The 24,259-nt window shown below is 37.4% G+C and overlaps 4 protein-coding genes across 12 annotated transcripts; 3 read left to right on the top strand and 1 right to left on the bottom strand.

Moving 5' to 3' along the window:
* Nucleotides 1–2,455: 2,455 nt before the first annotated feature.
* On the top strand, nt 2,456–7,179 carry LOC113297445 (patatin-like protein 2). Of its 4 annotated transcripts, none has more exons than XM_026545941.1 (10): nt 2,456–3,007; nt 3,307–3,451; nt 3,534–3,635; nt 5,261–5,309; nt 5,393–5,574; nt 5,718–5,910; nt 6,000–6,161; nt 6,261–6,560; nt 6,656–6,831; nt 6,915–7,179. In XM_026545941.1, exons 3-10 carry the CDS (start codon nt 3,628–3,630, stop codon nt 6,982–6,984), a joined length of 1,140 nt encoding a protein of 379 aa, XP_026401726.1. In that variant the 5' UTR covers nt 2,456–3,007; nt 3,307–3,451; nt 3,534–3,627; the 3' UTR covers nt 6,985–7,179. The 4 variants fall into 4 exon arrangements, with proteins under 4 accessions (XP_026401726.1, XP_026401704.1, XP_026401710.1 ...); XM_026545919.1 differs by having other exon boundaries at nt 4,905–5,309; XM_026545925.1 differs by lacking the exon at nt 2,456–3,007 and adding an exon at nt 3,047–3,215 and having other exon boundaries at nt 4,905–5,309.
* Nucleotides 7,180–12,152: 4,973 nt separating this feature from the next.
* Nucleotides 12,153–15,435, top strand: LOC113297418. Of its 4 annotated transcripts, none has more exons than XM_026545884.1 (7): nt 12,153–12,720; nt 12,833–12,921; nt 13,035–13,173; nt 13,700–13,798; nt 13,899–14,030; nt 14,212–14,471; nt 14,943–15,435. In XM_026545884.1, the coding sequence occupies exons 1-7, from the start codon at nt 12,525–12,527 to the stop codon at nt 15,051–15,053; spliced, it is 1,026 nt and encodes a 341-aa protein (XP_026401669.1). In that variant the 5' UTR covers nt 12,153–12,524; the 3' UTR covers nt 15,054–15,435. The 4 variants fall into 4 exon arrangements, with proteins under 4 accessions (XP_026401669.1, XP_026401661.1, XP_026401686.1 ...); XM_026545876.1 differs by having other exon boundaries at nt 12,167–12,720; nt 14,209–14,471; XM_026545901.1 differs by having other exon boundaries at nt 12,168–12,720; nt 13,914–14,030.
* A 436-nt stretch (nt 15,436–15,871) lies between these two features.
* Nucleotides 15,872–17,457, top strand: LOC113297438. Its single transcript, XM_026545909.1, has 2 exons — nt 15,872–16,308; nt 16,400–17,457. The coding sequence occupies exons 1-2, from the start codon at nt 16,075–16,077 to the stop codon at nt 17,147–17,149; spliced, it is 984 nt and encodes a 327-aa protein (XP_026401694.1). The 5' UTR covers nt 15,872–16,074; the 3' UTR covers nt 17,150–17,457.
* Nucleotides 17,197–23,777, bottom strand: LOC113297398 (presequence protease 2, chloroplastic/mitochondrial-like). 3 transcript variants are annotated; one of them, XM_026545851.1, is made up of 20 exons: nt 23,309–23,777; nt 23,031–23,208; nt 22,773–22,947; nt 22,520–22,652; nt 22,331–22,401; nt 21,979–22,062; nt 21,801–21,891; nt 21,171–21,691; nt 20,907–21,071; nt 20,603–20,821; nt 20,391–20,518; nt 19,920–20,109; nt 19,707–19,790; nt 19,503–19,600; nt 19,105–19,366; nt 18,852–19,014; nt 18,580–18,760; nt 18,172–18,243; nt 17,672–17,884; nt 17,197–17,582 (listed from the first exon to the last, which is right to left on the bottom strand). In XM_026545851.1, the coding sequence occupies exons 1-19, from the start codon at nt 23,610–23,612 to the stop codon at nt 17,743–17,745; spliced, it is 3,261 nt and encodes a 1,086-aa protein (XP_026401636.1). In that variant the 5' UTR covers nt 23,613–23,777; the 3' UTR covers nt 17,197–17,582; nt 17,672–17,742. The 3 variants fall into 3 exon arrangements, with proteins under 3 accessions (XP_026401636.1, XP_026401643.1, XP_026401649.1); XM_026545858.1 differs by having other exon boundaries at nt 17,197–17,525; XM_026545864.1 differs by having other exon boundaries at nt 17,299–17,575.
* Between the last annotated feature and the right edge of the window lie 482 nt (nt 23,778–24,259).

Below are 24,259 nucleotides of genomic sequence, written 5' to 3'. Positions count from 1 at the left end.
TGGTAGGTTTCATCTTATTGTGTTTCTTTTATGATGAAACCAAATTTTGGTTTCACCTGATTTTTTCCTAGTTATATTCTGCTTGACTTGAAAGTCGGCGTGTTTGGTTTCATCATTGAAGTTTGTGTTGGTGAAATGACAATATGTAGAAAAATGATGAAACCAATTTCGGTTTCATCTAGTTTTGGTGAAACCAATTTTGGTTTCATCATTTTTTCTGTTTGGTTTCATCATTTTTTTCTCATTTTGTTGAATATTGATCAATGAAATTAATTGTTTGTGGTGGTGGCGGCTGGTTGGTGGTGGTGGTCGGTGATAATGGTGGTGTTGCTCGCCGACGGTGGTGGTCGTCGTCAACGGTGGTCTTTGGTGGTGGTCGGTGGTGGTTGGTGGCGGTGATGGTCGCCGGCGGCGGTGGTGATGATGGCGGAGGTGGTGGTCGACGACATTGGTGGTGGTCGGCAGTGGTGGTGGTCGGCGGTGGTGGTGGTGGGCGGCGTCGGTGGGCGACAGTGGTGGTGGTGGTGGGAGGCGGCGACGGTGGGCGGCAGCGGCGGTGGTCGGCGGCGGCGGCACCGGGCAGTGGTTGTTACTCGGTGGTGGTCAGTGGTTTGTTGTTGGTGGTGATAATATAATAAAATTTAAAGACGGTTAATTTTTGATTTTGTTGGGATGATTTAAATATTAGAGGGGTAATATAGACAGTTTATGTTAAATGAGATTTTTGTAAACAATTTGTTTTGGTGGAGTTTTTGTGCATGGATAGTGATACTTTAGGGTTATAACTCGCGACCCGTTATTTTATTCAAGACAAGCTTATAATTGAATATTGTTGGGACCTTGGTCCCACGTTGTTCAGATGCAGTATGATTGGTAGTTTATAAGTAAATGGGATTCAACTTGTAGATCGGTTTTAGAGTTTAGTTTTACTCATGGGCTTGTAACAAGACAAATATCCAACGGGCTACGGTGCTTTCATTTGTTCCCCTTCCCCTTGTTGAAGTCTCAGGTCACAGTGGTGCCCGTTGAGGGCATGAGCGCAGAAATTGGAACCAAGAGATCGCCCGCAAACTTTCTTTGTGTTGACCCGCCAAAATCCATATAAAAGCTTTAGCTAACTAATTCAAATCGGATGAAAAAATGGATCCTTAAGATGGAATCTCACCTATCTTCAAAAACCATACAAGTATTTCATCTCCTTCTCGATGGATTAGTCCAATTCAATGTTGCATAATTTGAAAGCATTGAAACAAGGATATCAAGTTCATCAACAAATTATAGTCCATGGGTTAGGTTCAGATGTATGCAGACTATGATAATCTTTCATTGATGCATTACCTGCTCGACAAAATGTCTGAACCAAATGTGTTCGGGTGGATTGCAACTCTTGCGTACCATTTGAGAAACGGAATGTATATGCAGTCCTTGCAGACCTACTGCTTAATGCGATCGCGGGATATCAAACCTGATTCATATGCCTTCCCGAAAGTTACGAAGGCGTGTGCTCAATCTTTGTGTTTGAAGAAAGCAATTGGAGTTCACACAGATATAATTTAGTTCGAGTGCTGAAAACAGATTGGAGGTCTGTAATTCATTGATTAATATGTATACAAGATTCAGAGATGTTTAAAATGCTCATCGGGTTTTTGATCAACTGTTACAATAAGAGTTGTCGACATGGAATTCGATGATTTCTGACCATGTTGTAACGAGTCTGCTAATCTGGATATCGAATTATTCTATTCCATGAAATTGAATAGGTTTGAGCCTGATTTGATTACTTGGAATACCATCATGGATTCACACTGCATTGGCACTTTGACGAGGCTCTGAAGATATTTGAACATAATAAAGAGCCTAATATTATCTCATGGATCACCTTAATGTCTGGTTATTCAAGAACTGGCAAACATGAAGTGTCCTTGAGGATGTTTCAGGGATATGATGTATGAAGGAGGAGTTTTTCCTGATCCATATCATCTATCACGTCATGCAGATTTTGGGAATACTGAAAATGGATGAGAAATTCATGCAGATTAGAAGTCTAGAAAGAGATGTGTTATTCTTTTCACCTGAGCCTGCATTGTCAACCATGTATGCTGAATTAGGAAGGCACTTTAGGCGATATGTTTTTGAGTTAATGGATAAATCTGATGCTGTTACTTGGAATCCAACGATTTTCGGCTTCACACATCTTGAAATGGGTGATGCAGCACTTGAATGTTTTGTGAAATGCAGTTGATTGGAGTTGAGTACAATGAGATTACATTATCCACTGTTTTACCCGTGTGTGATCCAATTCCTGGGAAACAAATTCATGCCCACTTCGTGAAAAATGACTTCAGTTCGGCGGTTGCAGTATGGAATGCATTTATCAATGTGTACTGCAACTGTGGCCTCGTCAAAGATGCTTGTGCTTTTTTTTTTTACAAAAATGAGTCACAAGAATGTTGTATTATGGAACACAATGATAGGCGCATATGGAACTCATGGCCATGGAAGAGCTGCTCTTGAGCTTGTGCAACCAATGCAGAACCAATCAACTACCCAAATTCAGTTATTTCACATTTGCACTCACAGCTTATAACCATGCAGGTCTTGTTGGACAAGGGTTCCACCTCTTCAATAGCATGAATCATGAATTCAACACTGTTCCCATAAGAGATCGCGATGGATGTGTCGTGGATTTGTTTGCTCGTGCTAGAAGATTTAAGGACGCAATGGATGTCATAAATAAAACACCGTTTGATCCTGGTAGGTGCTGCCTGCCAAGCTCAAGAGCAGCTCTATATGTTGAATAGATGCTCTGCCTGCCAAGGGGCATTTTAGCTTCCAGCTCCAGCATATATGTTGAATAGATGCCTGCCCACCAAAATATCGACATGGGAAAGATAGCTGCAGAGCATCTATATTTAGTTTCGAACCACCAAACCCTGGGGATTATGTGACACTCTCCAACATATATGCCAGAACTGGGAAATTTGATGATTCCGTAAGTGTGAAAAAGGTAATGGAAGAGTTGGACTAGTTCTCACAGAACATTTGGGACTATTCTCAATACAATTCTGTATCCTTTTTTAGTGCTCTATTTAGTTAGTTCTCAATAATATTATTATCACCATTAAACTGAGCAAGCAATTAGTTAGCTAAAATCGTCATCATCTGTCTATTATAAAAGAGCTGGTCCTGACTGAATCCACAAGTGTTGTTTACAAGTAAAATTTCTGACATAGCTCTGTATTGATTATAGTCGTGCTATATAACACCTGAATTGAAGTATTCCAAATAACATCAACATTTATGCAGTTGTCTTATTGGTTGGCCATGATCAAACCCAATTCAATGATGCTACGGTTTAGGTGTGTTAACCGAGAGCTCTGTTTAGAGTTCGGACCAGATGAAGAACAGGGTTTTGTTAAATACTGGATTTGTACGAACACACCAGTACATGGTAAGCTAGTTATAATTATATCCTTGTAAACACAGTATACTTGAATCTTAATTAATCACATCTCTCTCTGTGTGTACTGCAGAAGAGGAGCTATATGTGAGGCTGCATATCTCTGCAAAACTTCGTCAAATGCAGATCGTTCGCAAATTGCACAAGTCAAGTATAGCAACAGACACATGTTCAGGTAAAACTCAGTAGCCCTTGTACATACAAATACATAATGCACGGATCGCTAATGCGCACTGTTAACGTACTGCAGTGTCGATTTGTCCTATAGGATGCTCACTTATGGAGCATTGGATTCCCTTTTCATTCCTTTGTTTCTCCTAGTAATATTTCTTTGGTATGAATAGGGATGGGATGGGTGAGGTCTGATTTTGTCTGCATTTATCTAAATGTAATTGGTGGGGGACAAGAATTGTTATTTCCCACATTAACATTGTCCTGTTATCAAGCTTTTGGGACCCGCATATAGACCTAGAGTTGCCAAGATGATTAATTTTCATATCCAGGTCACCACCAATCATCATTTTGTGTTTTGTGAGTTTTGGACCACTTGAGTCTTGCAGAGAAATTGAGAATATTTATAGACTTACAGGTGGCAGGAAGTGTGGGCAATAGAAGGTTGGTGAGTCTTAGTTTAAAACCCTAATAGGCAAGAAATTTTTCAATTACATTTTCAAAATCTAACCCAGCCCGTTCTTGGATAGGTGACATAGGTCACTGTCTCAGTGGGCTTACAAAGAAAAGATCATGAATTCAGTTGAATTTCTGATGTGAGCTGTTTGGTACTTGGGTTACCAAAATCTCCAGCAAATCCCCTGTTTTTCGAAATTGAACTTCCCTCTCATAAGGGCATATTAGATGACGTATATGAATATCTAAACTGTTCAAACTGTGGGTTAACTTAAAATCATCAACATGATCATGTTCATTGTTAGTAAAAAATCTTATCTCTTTTTAGGATTTGAAAAAAGGGGTGAGATTTTTCCAACTTTGCTAGGTGAGGTTTTTTCAACTATGCTTGCATAAGCTTTACTATTTTTGTGAGTGTTATGAACCTGGAGAAGAAAGTTTGTTCTACCCTTGCAATGCAAGTTTCACTTTGATAACCGAACCGAGAAACCCGTACTTTTTCTCAGAATAGAACCAAGAGAAACATAAAGAAAATTGATTAAAAGCAAAAAGCATAATGTACCAAAATATTTTGCTAAAACTTGACTCATTTTGTTTTGTTTGTATATAAAGTTGTTTCGTGTGTCTTTATGTTTACCTAGAGAAACTTATTAGTGATGATACTAACTTCGATTATAATCTCCTTCAGTATTTAATTGTATATTTCTTCTCTGGTTTTGTTACGTGCAAGCAATTTTATTTACTTACTCTCCGTTACGCACTCATGAAGGATATACTTATTCACGCGTAACAGGATACGTAATCATCTCATTTGCAGATATCAATAAATACTTTGTATCGGTCCGAGAATGCATCTTGCGTTGCGTCTTCGAATAAGATTCAGTTGCCAAATGCCAAAATGACTATCACGACTAACTAGGAGCGAGTAGTCTCACCGTTTGATATTCATTGCATGTCTATCCATCTGCACTGGAATCACATTTTAACATGTTTCAGTTTATAAATAGACATTACTCTTTGTCTTTGATATGTCATTCGGTTCAATTATTCTATTTCACATATACAGTTATACAGAAACATGGATAAAAGTTCTAGTACTAAGATTACTGAAAACATTCCACTTGTTCATGGAGACATACTAACTGTTCTAAGCATTGATGGAGGAGGAATTAGAGGCATCATTCCGGCAACCATCTTGGCTTTTCTTGAAGCAAAACTGCAAGTATAACAAAATTTCGACAATGGCTTTGTTTAACTTAGAACTTTTCTGTCTATGTAGCGATAATTTGGTTTTGTATGAAACAGGAACTAGATGGAGAGGATGCAAGAATAGCAGATTATTTTGATGTGATAGCTGGAACTAGCACAGGAGGTCTAATAACAGCCATGTTAACTGCACCTGATCAACATAAACGCCCTCTTTTCATGGAAAAAGATGTTACTCCATTTTACCTTAAGCATTGCCCCAAAATATTTCCTCAATCAACGTAAGTACTACCACGTAAATTCGTTTACGCTGGAATTATGGTATATTGGAAAAAAATCACATGTTTTCGTAAATTTTGTTTCCTTAGAGTGTCGTTATAGTTAGGATTGTTGCTATATTACTAATATCAGCTATTTATTATAGTAAATCAAGAGTTGTTTACCCTTTGGTTAAGATGATGGGTGCCTTAATTGGACCTAAGTATGACGGGAAGTATCTACTTAAGCTACTTCAGAAAATTCTTGGGGATCGAAGACTTAAAGAAACTTTAACTCATGTCATTATACCAACATTCGATATTAAACTACTTCAGCCAGTGATCTTTTCATCCTTTGAGGTATAACATCTCATGATCACTTATGAAACTTAATGTTTAAGGTTTACATGTTCTTCCAATATTCAAACATGTGATTATACATATTGCAGGTTCAGACAGATGTTTTTAAGAATGCTTTGTTATCAGATATTTGTGTAAGTACTTCATCGGCGCCAACTTATTTTCCTGCACATTATTTTGAAACCAAGGATGCAGAAGGGAACGTTAGGGAATTTCATCTTGTTGATGGAGGGGTGGCAGCAAATAATCCTGTAAGAGAATTATGTACGCTGTTCTCAATATACTGCATAACTTTCATCCATTCGTCGAATCTGTCTTTCATAATTAACTGTAAATTTTCTTTGAAATAGGCACTGTTAGCAATGAAGCCTGTAGGAGAAAAGCCACCAGAAGAACTAGACTTACCAGCTGAACATGTTTTAGATTATAGACGATTTGTTTGCATCTCACTAGGAACTGGAAGTTCAAAAATGGCGAAAAAATACAACTCGAAAAGGGCTGCAAAGTGGGGAATGTTTGGTTGGTTACTGAATAAAGGAGGATGCCCTTTAGTTGATTCATTTATGTCAGCAAGTGGAGACATGGTTGATCTGCACATGTCTTATATTTTTCGATCAAGTCGATGCGAGGATAATTACCTTAGGATTCAGGTACACAGATTATTCTGGTTTCCTTCTTACCATGCATATATCATTTTAATTGATGCAAAAAGATTGTGATAAAAAAAATCGACTTGCAAATGTAGGATGACTCACTGAGTGGGGATGCGTCATCTACGGATAAAGCAACAAAAAAGAACTTGGAGATGCTTGTGAAGATAGGTGAAAGGCTGTTAAAGAAGCCTGTTTCAAGAGTGAATCTGGACACTGGTTTGAATGAAGCAGTTGAGAGTGAAGGGACTAATGAACAAGCTCTCACTAGGTAGTGTAATTAACCAAACCTATCTAAAATTCTTTGTAATTGTATGTCAACACATATTTATTCTTACCTTCTTTCTTTTGAAGATTTGCAAAATTACTGTCAGAAGAAAGGAGAATGAGGAAAGCAAGATTGGAGGAGAAGAGGCGTGTATAATTCCGATTCTTGACAGGGAAAGCATTATATAGATTATTTTTGGATTGTACTTTAGTTGATGCATGGGTTAGTTTTGGATTCGGTCAGCAAGCAAGTCTTCACAAATATAGGATCGAGAATACGATAATTCTTATTATGATAATCTTCACAATTCTGGTTACACATCTCATGAATATATAGAGCCCAATATATTACGATAAGTCAAAGATCCTATATACTAAGAAACAATATATATTATCATTAAATAAGGATATATATTAACACTCCCCCTCAAGTTGGTGCATAGATATCACACATGCCCAACTTGTCCAGAAAACTCAAGTATTTTTTGCTTGACACTCTATGTGTGAGAATATCTGCAAGTTGTTCTTCAGACATAACCGGTGACAGCTCAATAATGTTCTTGTCCAGCTTCTCTCTGATGAAGAACCTGTCAACCTCCACATGTTTAGTACGATCATGCTGAACATGATTATGAGCAATATCACGCGCAGCTTTGTTATCACAATACAAAGTAATAGGATCCTTGAGAGGAACCCCCAAATCCTTAAGGAGAAGCCTCAACCACAAAGTTTCACAAATGCCATCTGTCATACCTCTGAATTCAGCCTCTGCACTTGATCGTGTAACAATATTTTGTTTCTTACTTCTCTAAGTAACTAAGTTACCTCCCACAAAGGTAAAGTAGCCTGCAGTAAAACGTCTGCCATCTATTTCTCCTGCATAGTCAGAATCTGTATATGCCACAACCTTTCTATAATATTCATTTTTAGAGAATAAAATTCCTTTTCCAGGAGCAGACTTCAAATACCTCAAAATACGTAAAACTGCATCCATGTGTTGTTCACCTGGATTGTGCATGAATTGACTAACAACACTGAGTGCATAAGCAAGATCTGGCCTTGTGTGAGTGATACATCAATCTCCCCACAAGTCTTTGATATCTCCTTTTATCAGCAGGAACTTGATCAGGTTCAATACACAAATTTACCTTTTCTTCTAAAGGTGTATGGACTGGCTGACATGCCCACTTCTTTTAGCAGATCAAGAACATATTTCCTTTGTGATAAGAAAATTCCTTCACCAGATCGAGAAACTTCAAGCCCAAGGAAGTATTTCAATGAACCAAGATCTTTCATTTGAAATTCCTTTGATAAGTATCTTTGCAAAGATTTCCTCTCCTCTGGATCATTTCCTGTCACCACCATATCATCTACATATATGATAAGAGCAGTAATTTTATCCTTCCTTTTCTTTATGAACAAAGTATGATCAGAATTACTCTGACGATATCCAAAGTTCCTCATAGATTTGGTGAATCTGCCAAACCAGGCCTTGGAGATTGTTTTAGTCCATACAATGACTTGTTTAGCTTACATACCTTCTTACCATGAGATCCTGGAACTGAAATACCATGTGGGAGCTCCATGTAAACTTCTTCAGTTAATTCACCATGCAAGAAGGCATTCTTCACATCAAACTGCTACAAAGGCCAATCCAAGTTTGCAGCAAGGGATAACAAGACTCGTACTGTGTTGATTTTCGCTACTGGAGCAAAAGTTTCTGTATAGTCGATACCATAAGTTTGGCTGTACCCTTTAGCAACTAATCTTGCTTTATAACGTTCAATCTCACCATTTTCCTTGTATTTAATGGTGAAAATCCAACGACACCCCACAATCTTTCTTCCTTCTGGACAATCAACATAATCCCAAGTATCATTCTGAAAAAGGGACCTCATTTCTTCTTCTATAGCTTCTCTCCATTTTGGATCAGCTAATGTTTCCTGCACATTGTTAGGAATAAAAACAATAGATAGTTGATTCACGAATGCCTTATTAGCTTTAGACAAACGATGGTGAGAGACATAATGACTCATAGGGTACTTAACCTTACTAGAGATTGCAAGTTCATATCTGGGTTTAGGAATACCTCTGTTTACATGTTGTGGAAGTTGTTTCCTTGGTTATTCAAGAACATCCGTAGCAGACGATTGGTTTGGTGTTTCATCTTCTTGAGGTAGTGTAGACTCTGGAATCTCTTCTATCATAACCTCATCTTGAATCTCTATATCACGATCCAATACTGTACTTTCTGTCTCTTCTCTTAAAGAACCTTCATCAACAGATTCTCTTACCATATCATCAGAGTTGACAATAACAGATACATCAATTTCCGATATATCTTCATCATAGTTAAGAGTCTGAATTTCCTTATGGTACTCCCCCTGAAGTTCAGACTCACATGAAAAATACATAGTATCTTCATGAAATACAATATCCAAAGTAACAAACATTCTTTTGGTTGGAGGATGATAGCAACGGTGTCCCTTTTTAGTTGTCGCATATCCCACAAATACATACTTCAGAGCTCTAGGAGCCAACTTATCACGTTGGTTCTTGTGCAGATGAACATAAGCTACACAACCAAACACATGAGGCGGCAAATTAGGAACAGTTGGAGCCACAACTGCTTCAGCAAGAGCTTGATGGGGTGTTTGGAACACAATGGTACTGGATGACACTCGATTTATAAGATATGCTGCAAAAGTAAGTGCCTCTCCCCAATACATCAATGGCATATGTGCTTCTATCAATGAAGCACGGACCACTTCCAGTAAGTGACGATTCTTTCTCTCTGCTACTCCATTCTGCTGAGGCGTATTAGAGAAAGTAGTTTGATGAATAATTTCGTGTCCCTCCAAATGATGTTGAAGGTCAGAATCCATATATTCACCACCATTATCACTCCGAAGTACTTGAATCTGTTTGTTGTACTGAGTGTTAATCATCTTATGGAACTTTTGAAACAAGGCGGTAACTTCACTTTTGTTTTTCATGAGACACACCCACGTCATTCTAGTGCAATCATCAATAAAAGTAACAAACCATCTTGAACCATCCATGGTAGTAGTTTTAGATGGCCCCCAAACATCAGAGTGTATGATCATAAAAGGAACTGGACTCTTATTGAATGATAATGGAAAAGAAGCACGATGGATTTTTGCAAGTTCACATACTTCACAATGAAAACTAGAAATATCAAGTTTTGCAAACAAACTAGGAAATAATTTTTTTAAATAACCAAACGATGCATGTCCCAATCGTCGATGCCATAACAAAATTTGAGATTTTTGTCTCTCACCCTCAAAACCATCAGCAAGAAGAGTTTGACGCAGCTTATCCGAACTACTTGACACCAAATCCAGATAATATAGCTTCCCACACTTAACACCATAACCAATTGTTTGCTTCGTTGTGATGTCCTTAAAAACACAACAGTCAGGCCAAAATATCACTACACAATGTAAAGTGTTAGTTATTTGGGAAATTGATAGGAGATTACAGTCTAATGTAGGAATTACTAAGACAAAATCTAAGTTTAAAGTTTCAGTGAGAGATATTGACCCTTCACCAATAATTGGAGCTTGTGAGCCATTTACAGTAGAGACTGTTTTTTCTAAGGATGGTTTAAGGGGAGAGATTTGTTTAGAATCACATGTCATATGGTATGTGGCACCGGAATCAATTATCCATGAATTATTCGAAACAAGTGAAGAAACATTTAAAAACTTACCATCGTTACCTGTCCTTGCTACTGATGCAGATATTACCATGGAATCCTTTCCCTTTTTTGTTGAAGCCATTGGAGCACCAGAATTTTTCTTTGTCTCCTTCTTCCTCTCCAGATGTTGATCCCACCAATTTGGATATCCAACCAACTCGAAACACATGTCAAATGTATGTCCATATTAATTACAGTGTGTACACTTAAGTGATGACTTGTCCACCTCAGTCTTTGAGTATCTCTGAAAAGACCCTTTTTGATAGTACCGGTTTCGAGTTGCCGTAGCAGCAGGTTCAACTTCTTCCGATTCTTTTGCCATCGTTGTACGTCGAACAGATTCACGACGAACTAGTGCATAACATGATTCCAATTCAGGAATAGGATCCTTTCTCAAGATTTCACCACGGATCTGCTCAAAACTTTCATCTAACCAGCAAGGAATATATGCACCCTTAGGTGCTGAATTGATTTTCGATAGGCTTCAATATCATTAGAATTCTCCATAACCACCTTGTCACGATGATCCAGCTCTCCAAATATTTCAGTTAGTTCTCCATAGTAAATTGAGAGTGCTCTGCCATTTTGTTTTGCCGAAAACGCTCGTCGATTTAGAGTAAATACCTGCATCTCATCATCTCCATCATAAAAGGCTTTAGATAATGCATCCCAAATCTCTCTAGCAGTAGGTAACCGAATATATCTCTTCATGATTTCAGGTGACATAGACATCAACAACCATCTTTTGACCTTTTGATTATCTGTGTGCCACTTCTCATATCTTGGATCTTCCTCGGTAGGTTTTCTTGTCCTTCCCATAATAAAGGAGGTTTTTTCTTTTTTCAGCAATATGCATCTCCATGATTTGTGACCACAAATCATAGTTTGTTTCATCAAGAACAATCTCATCCTTGAATGGTGCACCTTCAGATTGAACGATAATAGGAGCAGATTTGTATTCCATATGCCCTTTTTGTTTTGATTTATTTTGGTATAATTCTGAATCACTACCCATGATTCAAGAACCCTAGCTCATAGATACCATCTTCACAAATACAGGATCGAGAATAAGATAATTCTTATTATGATAATCTTCACAATTCTAGTTACACAGCTCATGAATATATAGAGCCCAATATTACGATAAATCAAAAATTCTATATACTAGGAAACAATATATATTATCCTTAAATAAGAATATATATTAACAGCAAGCTAGACTGCTTATAAGTTAGTTTTTTTGTATTTGTGATTACATCTTAAATCATGAATGTGTGGCAAAATTAAGAAAAAGAAAGTTTCAATGCTCACTTTTAAGTTTTGAGTACTCTAATGCTCTAGTAGTAGCAGCAGCAACTGCGCACTCTTTTCTTTTCATTTTTGTGTTGCTAAACGACTAGTCAATGCAGTCATAGTCCATAGGGCTTAAATTTCCTTGAGAAAAAAGAAAAGATAAGTTGTTGCATTGCCGGCCGGCAGAAGAGCAACCTTTCTGAAAGGCAATGTGGACGGCATGTCGCATTAGATAAAAACTTGAATCTCTTTGATGTATGATTAAAAATCTAAACGTGAATCTCTAAACATTGGATATCAAGATTGTCTCTTTTTATAATAAGGGAACATTACAAATGAAAATCCAACGGACGATAACCCCCGAAAAGAAATATTATGAAAAGAAAGTAGTTGTCCGACATTGAATGAAATCAAACAGAGGATCTAAAAGATACAAGATACAAAGAGAAGAGATAGAGAGAGACTGGGAGAGAATTGTTTACTCTGTTTAACACTCGTTACTTTACTCGTTTTGGTAAAGATTAGATTGATCGATTCGTGCTCTGTGCAAAATCATAATTATATCGGAAAAACAATTCAAAAAGTTTTCTGGGTATTGTCTGTTTTTGTAAATCAACAAGATTTGGATGAAGAGAGAAGGAGTGGAGGAGATTACAAGATGATGAGATGAAGAAGAAATCGAAATGGGGCAGTTATCTGTATGGAGAGGAGGGAAGATATTAGGAGGAGGAGGATGTTTTTCATCATCATATAAGAAAACTACAATTATTATTTGTTCAATTAACTTGGTTGCTGCTCTGTATATTATCCATTCTCTTTATTACATCTACACTTCCAGTAGCAACAACAATGGCGACAATGCTTTATCCCCCTACTTCAGTAAGTCTCCCAATCTCTAATTTTTGATTTAATTTTCCTAAAGGAATCAAATTTATTGTGTTTTGTGCAAAACCCATTTCTCATAGTGGGTTAAATTTTTTTTTTGATGTAGCTGGTAAGTATACAGAAGATCAGATTAAGAGAATGGAAGAATCAATTCGGATAAGAGAAGCAGCTCAACCATTAGACCTTATTAAACTGGTAAGAAAGACCTAATTTTTCTTTTTATAAAAAGGTTTTAATTTTGTTGATTTAATCTTTAGATCTGTTCTGCTCATTCAAAGAGGGATTTTGACTTTAAATTTTTTGAAAAGGTGAAGGGAATCAAGAAGGAATTATCTAGAGGGAAAAGGGGAGTTAAATTATCAAAGCCTGTGAAACAAAAAATAGCTGATGAGCTTCTCCAAAGGTTGAAAGGATTGAATAAAACTGCGTCTTTAAGCGAACAAAGAGGTGGGGTTTGCTGAAATATCCTCTGTTATTTCTACATTTTGGTTTTGAATAGTATTCGTGTAGTTCAATTTTTTGATACTTCATAGTCAACTTGTAAAGTTAAGTGATGTAGCAATCAGTATATGTATGGCCACCATAGTATCTTCCTTCAACTAGGTATATGGTAGGCTAGCTATCATGTAGATAATGAATTCCGCTGCGAACTTGCTTTAATAAATTTTCTCGAGCTTTCAATGAGAGTATAATAAGATGAATATCTTGTTTCATTTAAACCAGCAATTTCATCATTCTTAATTTCATACGGTCTAATAAGTGGAAGGTTTAACCGAATATACTATTGCCACCATCAAATTTTCATATTTAACGAAGAGGCGGAGGAGGCATGTTCAGTATTAAGTGAAAGGTTTTATTTGGTGTTTTATTGTGTAATAGTTTGTTTCATTGATTTTGCAAATAGCATAATTTTCGTGTTGTTTTCTTGATGAATATTTCTGATGAACACTATGGCCTTATTCTCAATTGGCAGAAGCACTTGAGATATGGCGTAAGGAAAAACTAGAAGAAACCAATAAGTTCCAACTTGGAAAAGAAAACTCAAGTTCACCATCTTCAGCAAAAGATGCCAGTATTCTCTTCTTCCTCTATCTAGAATTTGCTTTCGTTGAATTTGTGTCATTGAGTACTTACTATTTTGAATCCCAATTCACGGTGCTTACTGTGTGAAGGTCACTTTTCTGTAGCTAAGCTGAAAAAAGCCTTGGAGTCTGATTGGAACATGCTCTTGGAGGATCTTGGTGTTTGGTTTCCAGCTGAAATCATCCACAAAGAACACGATGACAGACCTGAAGAAGAACCTGGTGAGCGAAAACTGATTGGTTTATCATTTGCAGATTTCATTTTTATCCTTGTTTACGTTCTCTCTATATTCTTCTTCTCTAAATTTTCAGACATCTCTCAGTGCTCTATTTTGTTATCATTTTGTAGAAAATCCTTTGAGACTAAATATTATTTTTTTATCTTTATATCGTTGTTTAGAAGACAACATAATAGCTGGCCGTCCGCTTCCACCACAATGCAATGCTGAGTTGCATACTGATTATGGCGGTGCTGCTGTGAAATGGGGCCTTACACATCATAAAGAAACTGCTGCTGACTGTTGCCAGGCTTGCTTAGATCAAGCTAAAAATGCAAGAGAAGGTGAAATGAAATGTAATATATGGGTTTATTGCCCGTCCGAGCATGGCTGCCACTCACCAGATATTTATGAACACAAATTCCAGGAATGCTGGCTGAAACAGGTAAAAATTTGTTGTATTCCTCACATTAGCCCATTTCTTTATTTCCCTTTTTTTGGTCAGTATCACCATATATCAGGTGATCCATAAACATAATTAAGATTCACTTTTAGATTATAGTGGCTGAGTTAAACATAGAAGGATTAGGTGTAGTTTGCATCCTTCATTTCACCATAGACCAGCTACTGCAAAATGAATCTGTTGTGGGGAAGGGTTTCAAATATGATAGCTCAAATAACACGTGCAATTTTGTGGCAACTGTAATTGATCATCATAGAGAGTAGAGGAATGACTACATTCTTTGAACTGTGCGTGCTATTTCCCTTTTATACTAGGATTGCAGGAGCCTTAAACCATAGATTTTCTGCACAAATCATTTTGTATATGAGCTAAATATTAATATAAAAGCTGTTCATATTTAAGGGATCCATATGCTTCAAATCTTGACATCACTATTTGATTTGTAAAATGCAGGCAGATGTTCCTAAAGTCACTTTCCACTGGAAGTACGCAGAATCGTACAGACGTTCTCATTCAACAGCACCTGTATTTGTTCCTTGGCTATCTGGTGTTACCAGCACATGATCAAGGCGAGCTTAAAATTTTGATGACAATGGGCCTTCAGTCTCAAGTATACATCTCTACAATCAGAGTGATATACGCACTGGAGAGATCGATGCATTTTAATTGAATCATTAACCATCGAAATCCTCCTACACTGTCAATTAGGTATTTTACTTGGAATTTGTGCTCATATATATATTCCAAGTCCTTACTGTAAACGCCACGGAGATGTTTGATCAGTGGGTGGATGTGTAGTTTGTGAGACAGAGTAATTATGATGCAAAGCGTCAATACTTAAATCACATTCTTTTGGTAAATGATAGGGGTATACAACATCAACAGAGTATGATTTTTTTTTATTTGTTTTCCCAGAGCCGTCTAATGAACAAGTTTTTTCTTTTCCTGTTCGTGTGATTGAAATGCAAATTCTATTCTAGGCCGATGATCACAATCTGAAACCAAGGTAACAGGTTGAATTACTCAACTTCTATATGACCCTGAAATTGATGAAAACACGGTTTCACAGACGATGAAAACAACCACGGTTTGGTATGATGTCCAAGTATTCTTACTTACAAAAACGTAACGTAAAGTAAAAACTGAGAACAACAAAACTACCAACTCCACTAGTGGCGCTGGAAGTAGAGAAAAAACGCCATCAACATAAAAAGTGGAAACCTACTATTCTCTCTATATATATTCTCTTTACTCAAAACAAACCGTCATCTGAATATTTATTGTCCACTCAATTCACCATTACTTTTTTCAAACAGCAACATCAATAGCAACGTCACTAATGGAAAAGGAGAGTTTTCCCAAGAGAGATAGAGAGAGGAGGTCTAATCCTATTTGATGAGTTTCTCATACTCTTTCCAAAACAGAAATCTTTGCCTTAAAGAGTAGAAACCACCAAGGGTTTTAAGCTGCAAAGCCATTGTCATACAAAGACATTTTCTACTTAATTGATGTTAATATTAATTTCATCAAACGTTTCTTGATCTTTTACCATTATATAAATGAGCTAATATTTATGCCCACATGAATGACTCCGTCTCTCTTTCTCTGGATTCTGGCCTGCAGCAGCATGAGTTTCTTTGCACATGCAGAAGAAGAAACTAAACATCCTGGGAAACCACTCCATCTTTTCCGTGAAGCCCTGAAACAAGCCTTTTGCCAGTGCTGCACATTCGGTTCAAATTCTCCCACCTTATTCAACATCGAAGAGGAGTATGAAATTACTGACGATGACGACGATGGTGTTGATGATGAACAAGAAGTATTACCGATTATAGCAAGGCTGATTCTGATTATATGTTAGATTGTATTCATGCTTGTTTTTCATAACTACGTTCATATATTTTCTTCAGGTGGTTATTCGTGCAATTCGAGCTCGAGCTATGGAAGCAAGGTTGAGGCGTAAAAATGGATACACAACAACACAGAACCTTCTTCAGGTCTTAAATTCCATGAATACCGAGTTCATCAATAACCCAAATTTGCCACAAACAGAAGAAAAAGATGACGAGGAGAAAGAAACCTACTTTTCTGCTGGTAGTTGTTTCTCTCGGTGTTCGAGCGCAAGTGGGGAGGTCTTCTCTCAGTGCTTGTTTTTCATAACTACGTTCATATATTTTCTTCAGGTGGTTATTCGTGCAATTCGAGCTCGAGCTATGGAAGCAAGGTTGAGGCGTAAAAATGGATACACAACAACACAGAACCTTCTTCAGGTCTTAAATTCCATGAATACCGAGTTCATCAATAACCCAAATTTGCCACAAACAGAAGAAGAAGATGACGAGGAGAAAGAAACCTACTTTTCTGCTGGTAGTTGTTTCTCTCGGTGTTCGAGCGCAAGTGGGGAGGTCTTCTCTCAGTGCTCACATGGAAGTAGGGAGGTTTTCTTCTCGCCTAGGAGTTGTTTATCTCGCTGTTCTAGTAAAAAGGTTACAAAGTTCTTTGATGCTAATGAAAGGTGTTCAAAAACAAAAGAGCCTTGTCACTGTGAAGGATGGCCTTTTGGGTTGTGCAAGAACGCCATGTTGCTTCCACCACTGCCAAATTCTCCTTCAGAATCATGGTCATGGAGCAAAGGACCACCCCACTTGGTTAAACGTTGAAACAAAATCAGCAATTCCTCCAACTGGAATAATGAATCTAAGGGTTGTTGAATTAGGTTGTATTTATGGTACTAGTACTACTAGTAACACTTTCATCTCATCTTTCTTCTAATCTTTTCAAATAAACAAGCTAGTATTTTCGAGATGAGAGCAATTCTAATGATGCGTATATTGTATAGCTGTAAAGTTTGTAAGAAAAATTGTAAGAATAAAGTACAAATGTAGCTATTGAAACATTGGAAGAATCTGCAATCAGTAAGGCAAACCCTTGGATATCTATAGAAGTTGAGACTTTTATGTATTGACCACCATTGATGCTCCCAAGTTTTAAACCACTACTAAATGTGTCAGTTCTTATTCGTGGATGATAATCGTCCTGTGTCAAATCAATTCGCAGGCTTGTCAGTTTAGCCCGTTAAGTGTTCACTGGGTCCTACCACAAAAATGGATGTTGGTGGATGAGATTAATCACTAGAAGTATTAGTTCTCAAATTCAATGATGACGGCAGATATTTATTTTACCTGGATCTTTCATCACATCTGCACTCAAATCTGGAAGATTATTCTGAAAAATTGAAGGCTCAGAATAATCTTCAAAGAGCATTGTTCACTTCAAAGAAGTTGGGTCGCTCCTCATTTGCTGCAGAAACATCAGCAGCAGATGCCACCGCAACCACAACTCCTTTGTCTTTAACTGCCTCGAGTGCGTTGCTGAACTCTTTAAAGTCGCTCACACTGCACCAGAAACATATCATTAATATGACAGTCCGTACTTATGGCCACATTATAGATGGTATTAGTCCGATGGTCTTGCAGATATAGATATCATGCATCACCATGAACTACGAGTCCCAAGAACCTTTAGACAGTAGGGTCACAGATAGAAAATCCTGTTCTGGGCTCAGGCAACAGCCAAAAATCAGAAAATCGTTAAAGTTCCTGAACCCTGGTTATACAACAAAAAAACACTCCTCCGATGATTTACCCAGGACTTAGTGTCTACATATTTGGTTAGATGGTACCTGGTTGACAATATCTGTTCACGTCTTTGCTGCCTTTCTTCCTCTGTGATTCCAAGTAAGTACCGCTGCAAACTGTATAAACACAAACAATGATGAGTTCAGATTGGAAAAGAAAAAAAAGTAAACAGTAGAAGACCATCAAACAAAAAACCAAAGGCAGCTTTAAAGGTAAACAAGAGAGTCTGGAAACGTTTTCATTTTTAAATTCAATTGGCAGGCTCGGATAATGATCATCTAGATATTAGTTTCTTACTGTCTTCTCTTTCAAGGAGAAAACTGAACGCACAATCACTTATTCTACTCACTTAGCTAATAGTACAGAATTTTTACTTGCTTGTGTGGTATAGTTTATCAGAAATAAAAACTGCCCCCAGTATGAAGGAAGACTGAACTGGTACTCATCCTTACCTAGTGTAACCTTTAGCATCAGGTAGTTGGTAGGAGTCCACGTCTCCTATGGTCCCAATGATGGCCTTCGTAAGAGTATCATCATCCATTTCCAACTCCCTCAGGAAGTTGGCGGTTCCATCATAGACGTCAAGAGTCTTTAGCAAGTTAGGATCACGGTATGAAAGGTAAGAAAATACTCCTGCAAGTACATAATCCAGTGTTAACAAGATCAACAGAAATATTGTGAAACAGTCAAATAAAAAGCTAAGAACCTAAAAACAAGGTCATACCTGAATGAGTATCGAAGTTACAAAAACCTCCATATGCGCCACCGCTGACTCTCACACGATCCCACAACCATGTATTACTAATGTGTTTTGAAATAACATATGCACTTCCATTAAGCTGGTAACCAGTCTCATATATATTGGCAGCCTTGCCTACATAGTTAACCTGACAAACACGTAGAAGGCATAATGTAAGTTTCACTTACGGACATCTGAAACGAGAGAAAAATCAAGTAAGATTACAAAGATCAAATACCTGAGTAGGAATCACGATGGCCTCATTTCCAGGAGAGAGACGTGCACTCCAAGTATTTCCAGTAGGTGGTGTGGATGGAAGCAAATTGAGAAACTTGCTTACAAACTTTTCTGAGTTGGCGAGGTTTTTACCATCAGCTGTCATGTTAACCAGGCATCCCTTTTTGGAAAGTAAGGATCTGCGTATTTCTTCCAGAGATGAAGAAATGCCGGCCCAATCTTCGTCAACTCTCTGTTCGAGAGATTTGAGAAATTCCAAGTAACTACAGAAGAAAGTAGAAGATAAAATACCAAACCAACTAAAGCATAGTTCCCAAATGACAAAAAAGATAATTGAAAATACGCATAAGAAAATTGAATCAAACTACTAAGTGATATTAAAATTTTAAAATAACTAACCTAAGACCACCCATCTGTTCAGAAATCCATCCTGCAACATTTAATTTAGCATCCATCCTTGCAGCAGCAATTCCATGGCCACTGCCTCTTAAGCGGTTCTGGTAGTAGCATGAATATGAAACACATATAATTAAAAGATAGATGCTGAGGTGCTCAGCTCCTCAATATTAGAATTTGGAAAAACAGGATAAGTTCGGTAAGTACCTCCATCCTTGCTTTGCTTTGGGAAACAAATTGCTTGAAGCGCTGCTGATCGGTGAATTGAACATCTTGTAGGATACAGTTAACCTACAATTAATTATGTGATTCATGTTGCATTGTCAGAGTTATATTAAATCACTCTACAAACAAAGCATAACGAAGAAGAAAAGGATTAAAAACAAAAAACTTGTAGCTTGAGTTGGAAAAGAAAAATACCAAGTTAAATAGATCTTCAGTACGCCCAGCCATGGCTTTACCTCGGACAATTATATGGCTGCATGGATCCACCTTTCCTCTTACAGATGATGTGGACGGATACACTGATATTCCTCCAGTCTTCCTTCCAATTAACTGATTGAGTTGAACAAAATCCAAGTCTTTTGTGCCCATCTCTAGTAACGATTGACTAATTAACGAACTCAAGTGTCAATACTTGTTCTACAGTGTGGATCTTGGTAAATTATAGATAATCATTTGAGCTAGAAACATGGGGAACGGCCAGATGCATCGAAAAGACCATGCCAGGTTGAGCTCTAACCAACATCTTAGACCGTCAACCTTTTTACGTGCGAGTAAGTGTTGAAAGGACAGCTTTATTTTGGAAAAAACTATAGCGATGAAATGAGGAGATAAAGATAAGAAACACGACCAACGACCATGTGTCTGCAAAAGAAAATGTTTGCTTACCAAAACAATGGGACCAACTGAAGTTGTTCTTGCTTCAAGGAACTCATATCGAATACAATCTCAGTGTAAAGAACGTCATTTGTGAATAAGTCGTGCTTCAATACTTTTACTCCATCTATCTCCCCAATCTACAGTTATTAAGATAATTCTATCCATAAGATCCCCACCTGAAATTAGACAGATAAAATATATAGATGGAAATATCTAATTACCTCTATAGGTATATGCATAGGCTGTCTGGGAATATCCTTAAGAGAGAGGCTTGGTACACTTTTCAAAGCTTCTGGTGGGTCTGGAGTTTCTTGCTTAAGTCGGAGCTCCTGTGTGGCACGTGCTAGTTCTGCAAGATCTTCTTCTGTCATACCAGCTTTAACTTTTTCCAGAATTTCTTTCTCAGCTGCTTCATCTAGAGAAGCCTTTTTCGCATCAGGCTGTCATTGAAGATACCATTGCTAAGAAGAATATCACATGAAGTATGAATTACACTTAAGTAAAATAGCAGATTGAAATGGTCACCTGCATTTCGACAGTAACAAGATGAGGATTGTTTATGATAAATTTCTCTATTAATGGGCAGAAAACAGCTTTGGGACCTTCTTCAGCTATCCTTGCCTTTAAGGCAGTTAGAGGCTTCTCATATTTTAATGGCTCAAAAGGATCCATATCATAAATCCATTTTCCCTGCATGAAAAGAACAATTAAGAATTAGAACCTAGATGTAATAAGATTTGTTGGTACAATCAACTTGGGAAAAAAAAAACTAAAAATTGAAGCTCTTACGATAGAGCGAAGCATCAACGATAAGCCTCGAGGGAATGATCCAGTGTTGTTTTCCCTCATTGAAAATTCTATCGTATTCATCGAAGCTTCCACGGCTTCCGCATCAAAACCTTCCTCGGCTAATTTCTTAAGAGTACTCATGACCAACTCTTCAACCTTCTGAATGTCATCATCAGAGACACCTTTCAGTCCTATGCTAAACTGGGGCTGAAGGAGCTCATCTTCAATTCCACCACCAACAATAGCCTCACCTAAACCACTTTCTAGTAGGATTCTTCTTAAAGGAGCACCAGGTGTTCCCAACAAAAGATGATCCAAAAATCCAAGGGTAAGTTCAGTTTCCAAGTCCAAGGGCTTCTCAGATAGCAACCAGTTAAGGCATACCATGTGTTTCTTTTTCAAATCAGAACCTTCGCTTGCAGGATATTTTTCAACAATCCTCACTGGTTTCGAGAACAGTGATTGCAGTTGAACTTTGGATTCATTGGAAGCTGAATTTGACTCAAATAAATCGAGGTATTCTGTATATCAACAAATAAAAAGATACAATTTAAACATATTAATTATTAGTATACTCATGAGTAAATAGTTTGATAAACAACTTTCAAGTCAACAATGTAACATAAATACCACTTAGGATACGTAGTCGCTCAGTTGGATCATCGTCTCCATAAAACCAAATCCTAGCATTGCTGGGATGGTAAAACTTACGGTGAAAATCCTGAAAATTGAAGTTTTCATAAATATGCCGTACTCTCAGAAATAGCTTACACTAAAAAGCAAAGAACGCAGAAAATGAATGACCAACCTTGAATTCTTCATATGTTAATTTGGGTATAACTTGTGGATCACCACCGCTATCCACACCATAAGTAGTATCAGGAAACATAGCCTGCGTGTAAATGTAAAAAGATATCAGATGACCTGATAAATTAGCATATGTTGGAGATCTTAACGTCGCATTAATCTCACACAAGCCCGTCGAAAAGTCACCAATGCAGCATGTATCATTTGAAAGAGAAACGGTAACAGGAATTCGTAAAGACTACATTGATTTGGGATTTCTAGTCCAACAAGTGATTGTAAATCAGTATTTATGTTACTTTACATGTGAAAAAAAAGAAATATTAGATGAAAATTAAAATATCAGAGAAGCTTGCCTGTTGAGAAGCACGACCCATTATGTTATCAGGCTGCGAGTACACTCCTTTCATCTCATTAAAAACAACACCTGCAATCGACATAAACAAGGGGAAAGAGAAATTGTCAACTTACAAAAACCATAGCTAAACTAAAAGGAAAAACAGATTTTGCTGATTTAAGCACCAAAATAGACAAAAGTATAGAACCTTTAAAAGATATGTCTTCAGAAGGATCATTGAGCTCATAATGCCAACCCTCTTGTTGAAATGTTTGAAAATCCTCCACACATTTGGGGAAAAAAACAGCATCAAGGTATACATCGACCAAATTGTAAAAATCCTGCAACAAATAGATGACAATTTCTTAATACACAACAGTAAAGAAACCAAAAAAAAAAAAAAAACGAGCTGATATGTCAGACCACGACCACATGGATTCTATTATTAGTACAGTGCTCACCTTAGAATTTGTAGAAGCAACTGGATAACAAGTCCTATCGGGATATGTGAACGCATTCAAGAAGGTATGTAAACTCCCTTTTAACAGCTCAACAAATGGTTCCTTCAATGGGTACTTCCTCGACCCACATAACACGCTATGTTCAAGTATGTGTGGAATTCCAGTTGAATCCTTACTGTAGTTTTCATCAAACGGATCAGTTAGTGTCCAATAGAACATATTACCAAATTTTAAAGAGCAAAACCAAATTGAACTTACGGGGGAGTACGAAAAACGATGCCGAAAACCTTATTCTCATCATCATTAGCTACAGACATGATTTCAGCTCCAGTTTTTTTATGCTTGTAAAGTACAGCTTTTGATTTGCACTCATCAATTTCTTGTTCAGATACTACCTCAAAACCGAGTTTCTCAGCTACATCATTCTGAACTAATCCTAGAAAAGAAAAGCAAAAAACATAGATTTTTAGGTCTTACTCAAAACTGGCAATTAAAAAATTAAGAATCAAAACAAGTAAAAGAGTAATAATAAGTACCTGATGAAGAAACATTCTGGGGCACAGCAGCTAACGGAGAAAACGAAGAAAATTTTCTTCTTTGCAGTGGTGATATTAAAGAAGGAGAAGATGCAGTTGAAATCCATCTATTTGAAGAAGAAGAAGAAGAAGATGAATTTCTGGTCTTTGAAAAGAACCCATTTTGTTGTTGTTTATGAGAAAATATTGTAGAAGAGGGATTTCTTCTTCTTGTAAGATTTTGGAATGAACGAAAGAAGAAAAGTCTGGAGCCACTAATTGAAGAAGAACATGATAATGTTCTGAGTAAAATTGCTCTCTCCATATTTCTTCCTCTTCTGTATTGAATAGAGGAAGAGGGGAGAGAGGAAGGGGATAAAGTATATATGATGACTGCTGAAATGGAAAAAAACTTGGAAGAAAAGATAGAGAGATTTTTGAGAGACAAGAAAGAGGAGGTTCAGCTGGTTCCAAGTTTCATCACTCTCTGGTTTTCTAACCCTTCTTGATAAGTTTTATTAAGGATTTTCTTAATAGCGGGCTTAATATTTAGGCCTACTGGGTCACCGTCGTGGTTACGGCCCAGAGTCTATTAAGAAAAGAACGATTTTTTAGATTTTTTAGGCACCCCGGTTTTTTTGAGGGGACCATGGTTTTATTAGGCCACCTTCCCTATAGTGATAAGGGGTGTCCTGAAACGTTGAAATGGCTAACCTATCTTAACCTAATTTAATTTAAAACCAACCCAATAACCACCTATATATATAACTACCACCTTCTCCCACCACCACCTCCCACCATTGCCGATTATCACCACCACCACCTCCGATTATCACCACCACCAACCACCGATTACCACCACCATCACCGCCGATTACCACCACCACCACCTCTGATTATCACCACCACCAACCACCGATTACCACCACCACCTCCGATTACCACCACCACCAACCACCACCACCACTATAT

This window comes from Papaver somniferum, chromosome 1 (genome assembly GCF_003573695.1).
Source record: "Papaver somniferum cultivar HN1 chromosome 1, ASM357369v1, whole genome shotgun sequence".
In the NCBI taxonomy this organism is placed as follows: domain Eukaryota; kingdom Viridiplantae; phylum Streptophyta; class Magnoliopsida; order Ranunculales; family Papaveraceae; genus Papaver; species Papaver somniferum.
The sequence above is the reverse complement of the archived record's forward strand: the minus strand, read 5'-3'. Positions and strand labels throughout refer to the sequence as shown.

What these genes read in the sequence shown, in the direction of transcription:
- LOC113297445 (XM_026545919.1), top strand. Translation starts at nt 5,166, where the DNA reads ATGGATAAAAGTTCTAGTACTAAGATTACTGAAAACATTCCACTTGTT. An exon ending in TTCTTGAAGCAAAACTGCAA is followed by an intron (nt 5,310 to 5,392) that starts GTATAACAAAAT and finishes TGTATGAAACAG; the next exon opens with GAACTAGATGGAGAGGATGC. An exon ending in GGGTGGCAGCAAATAATCCT is followed by an intron (nt 6,162 to 6,260) that starts GTAAGAGAATTA and finishes TCTTTGAAATAG; the next exon opens with GCACTGTTAGCAATGAAGCC.
- LOC113297418 (XM_026545876.1), top strand. Translation starts at nt 12,525, where the DNA reads ATGGGGCAGTTATCTGTATGGAGAGGAGGGAAGATATTAGGAGGAGGA. An exon ending in CATTAGACCTTATTAAACTG is followed by an intron (nt 12,922 to 13,034) that starts GTAAGAAAGACC and finishes TTTTTTGAAAAG; the next exon opens with GTGAAGGGAATCAAGAAGGA. An exon ending in ATCTTCAGCAAAAGATGCCA is followed by an intron (nt 13,799 to 13,898) that starts GTATTCTCTTCT and finishes TACTGTGTGAAG; the next exon opens with GTCACTTTTCTGTAGCTAAG.
- LOC113297438 (XM_026545909.1), top strand. Translation starts at nt 16,075, where the DNA reads ATGACTCCGTCTCTCTTTCTCTGGATTCTGGCCTGCAGCAGCATGAGT. An exon ending in GTGTTGATGATGAACAAGAA is followed by an intron (nt 16,309 to 16,399) that starts GTATTACCGATT and finishes TATTTTCTTCAG; the next exon opens with GTGGTTATTCGTGCAATTCG.
- LOC113297398 (XM_026545851.1), bottom strand. Translation starts at nt 23,612, where the DNA reads ATGGAGAGAGCAATTTTACTCAGAACATTATCATGTTCTTCTTCAATT. An exon ending in ATCGTTTTTCGTACTCCCCC is followed by an intron (nt 22,948 to 23,030) that starts GTAAGTTCAATT and finishes TGAAAACTACAG; the next exon opens with TAAGGATTCAACTGGAATTC. An exon ending in CGTTGATGCTTCGCTCTATC is followed by an intron (nt 21,072 to 21,170) that starts GTAAGAGCTTCA and finishes CTTTTCATGCAG; the next exon opens with GGAAAATGGATTTATGATAT.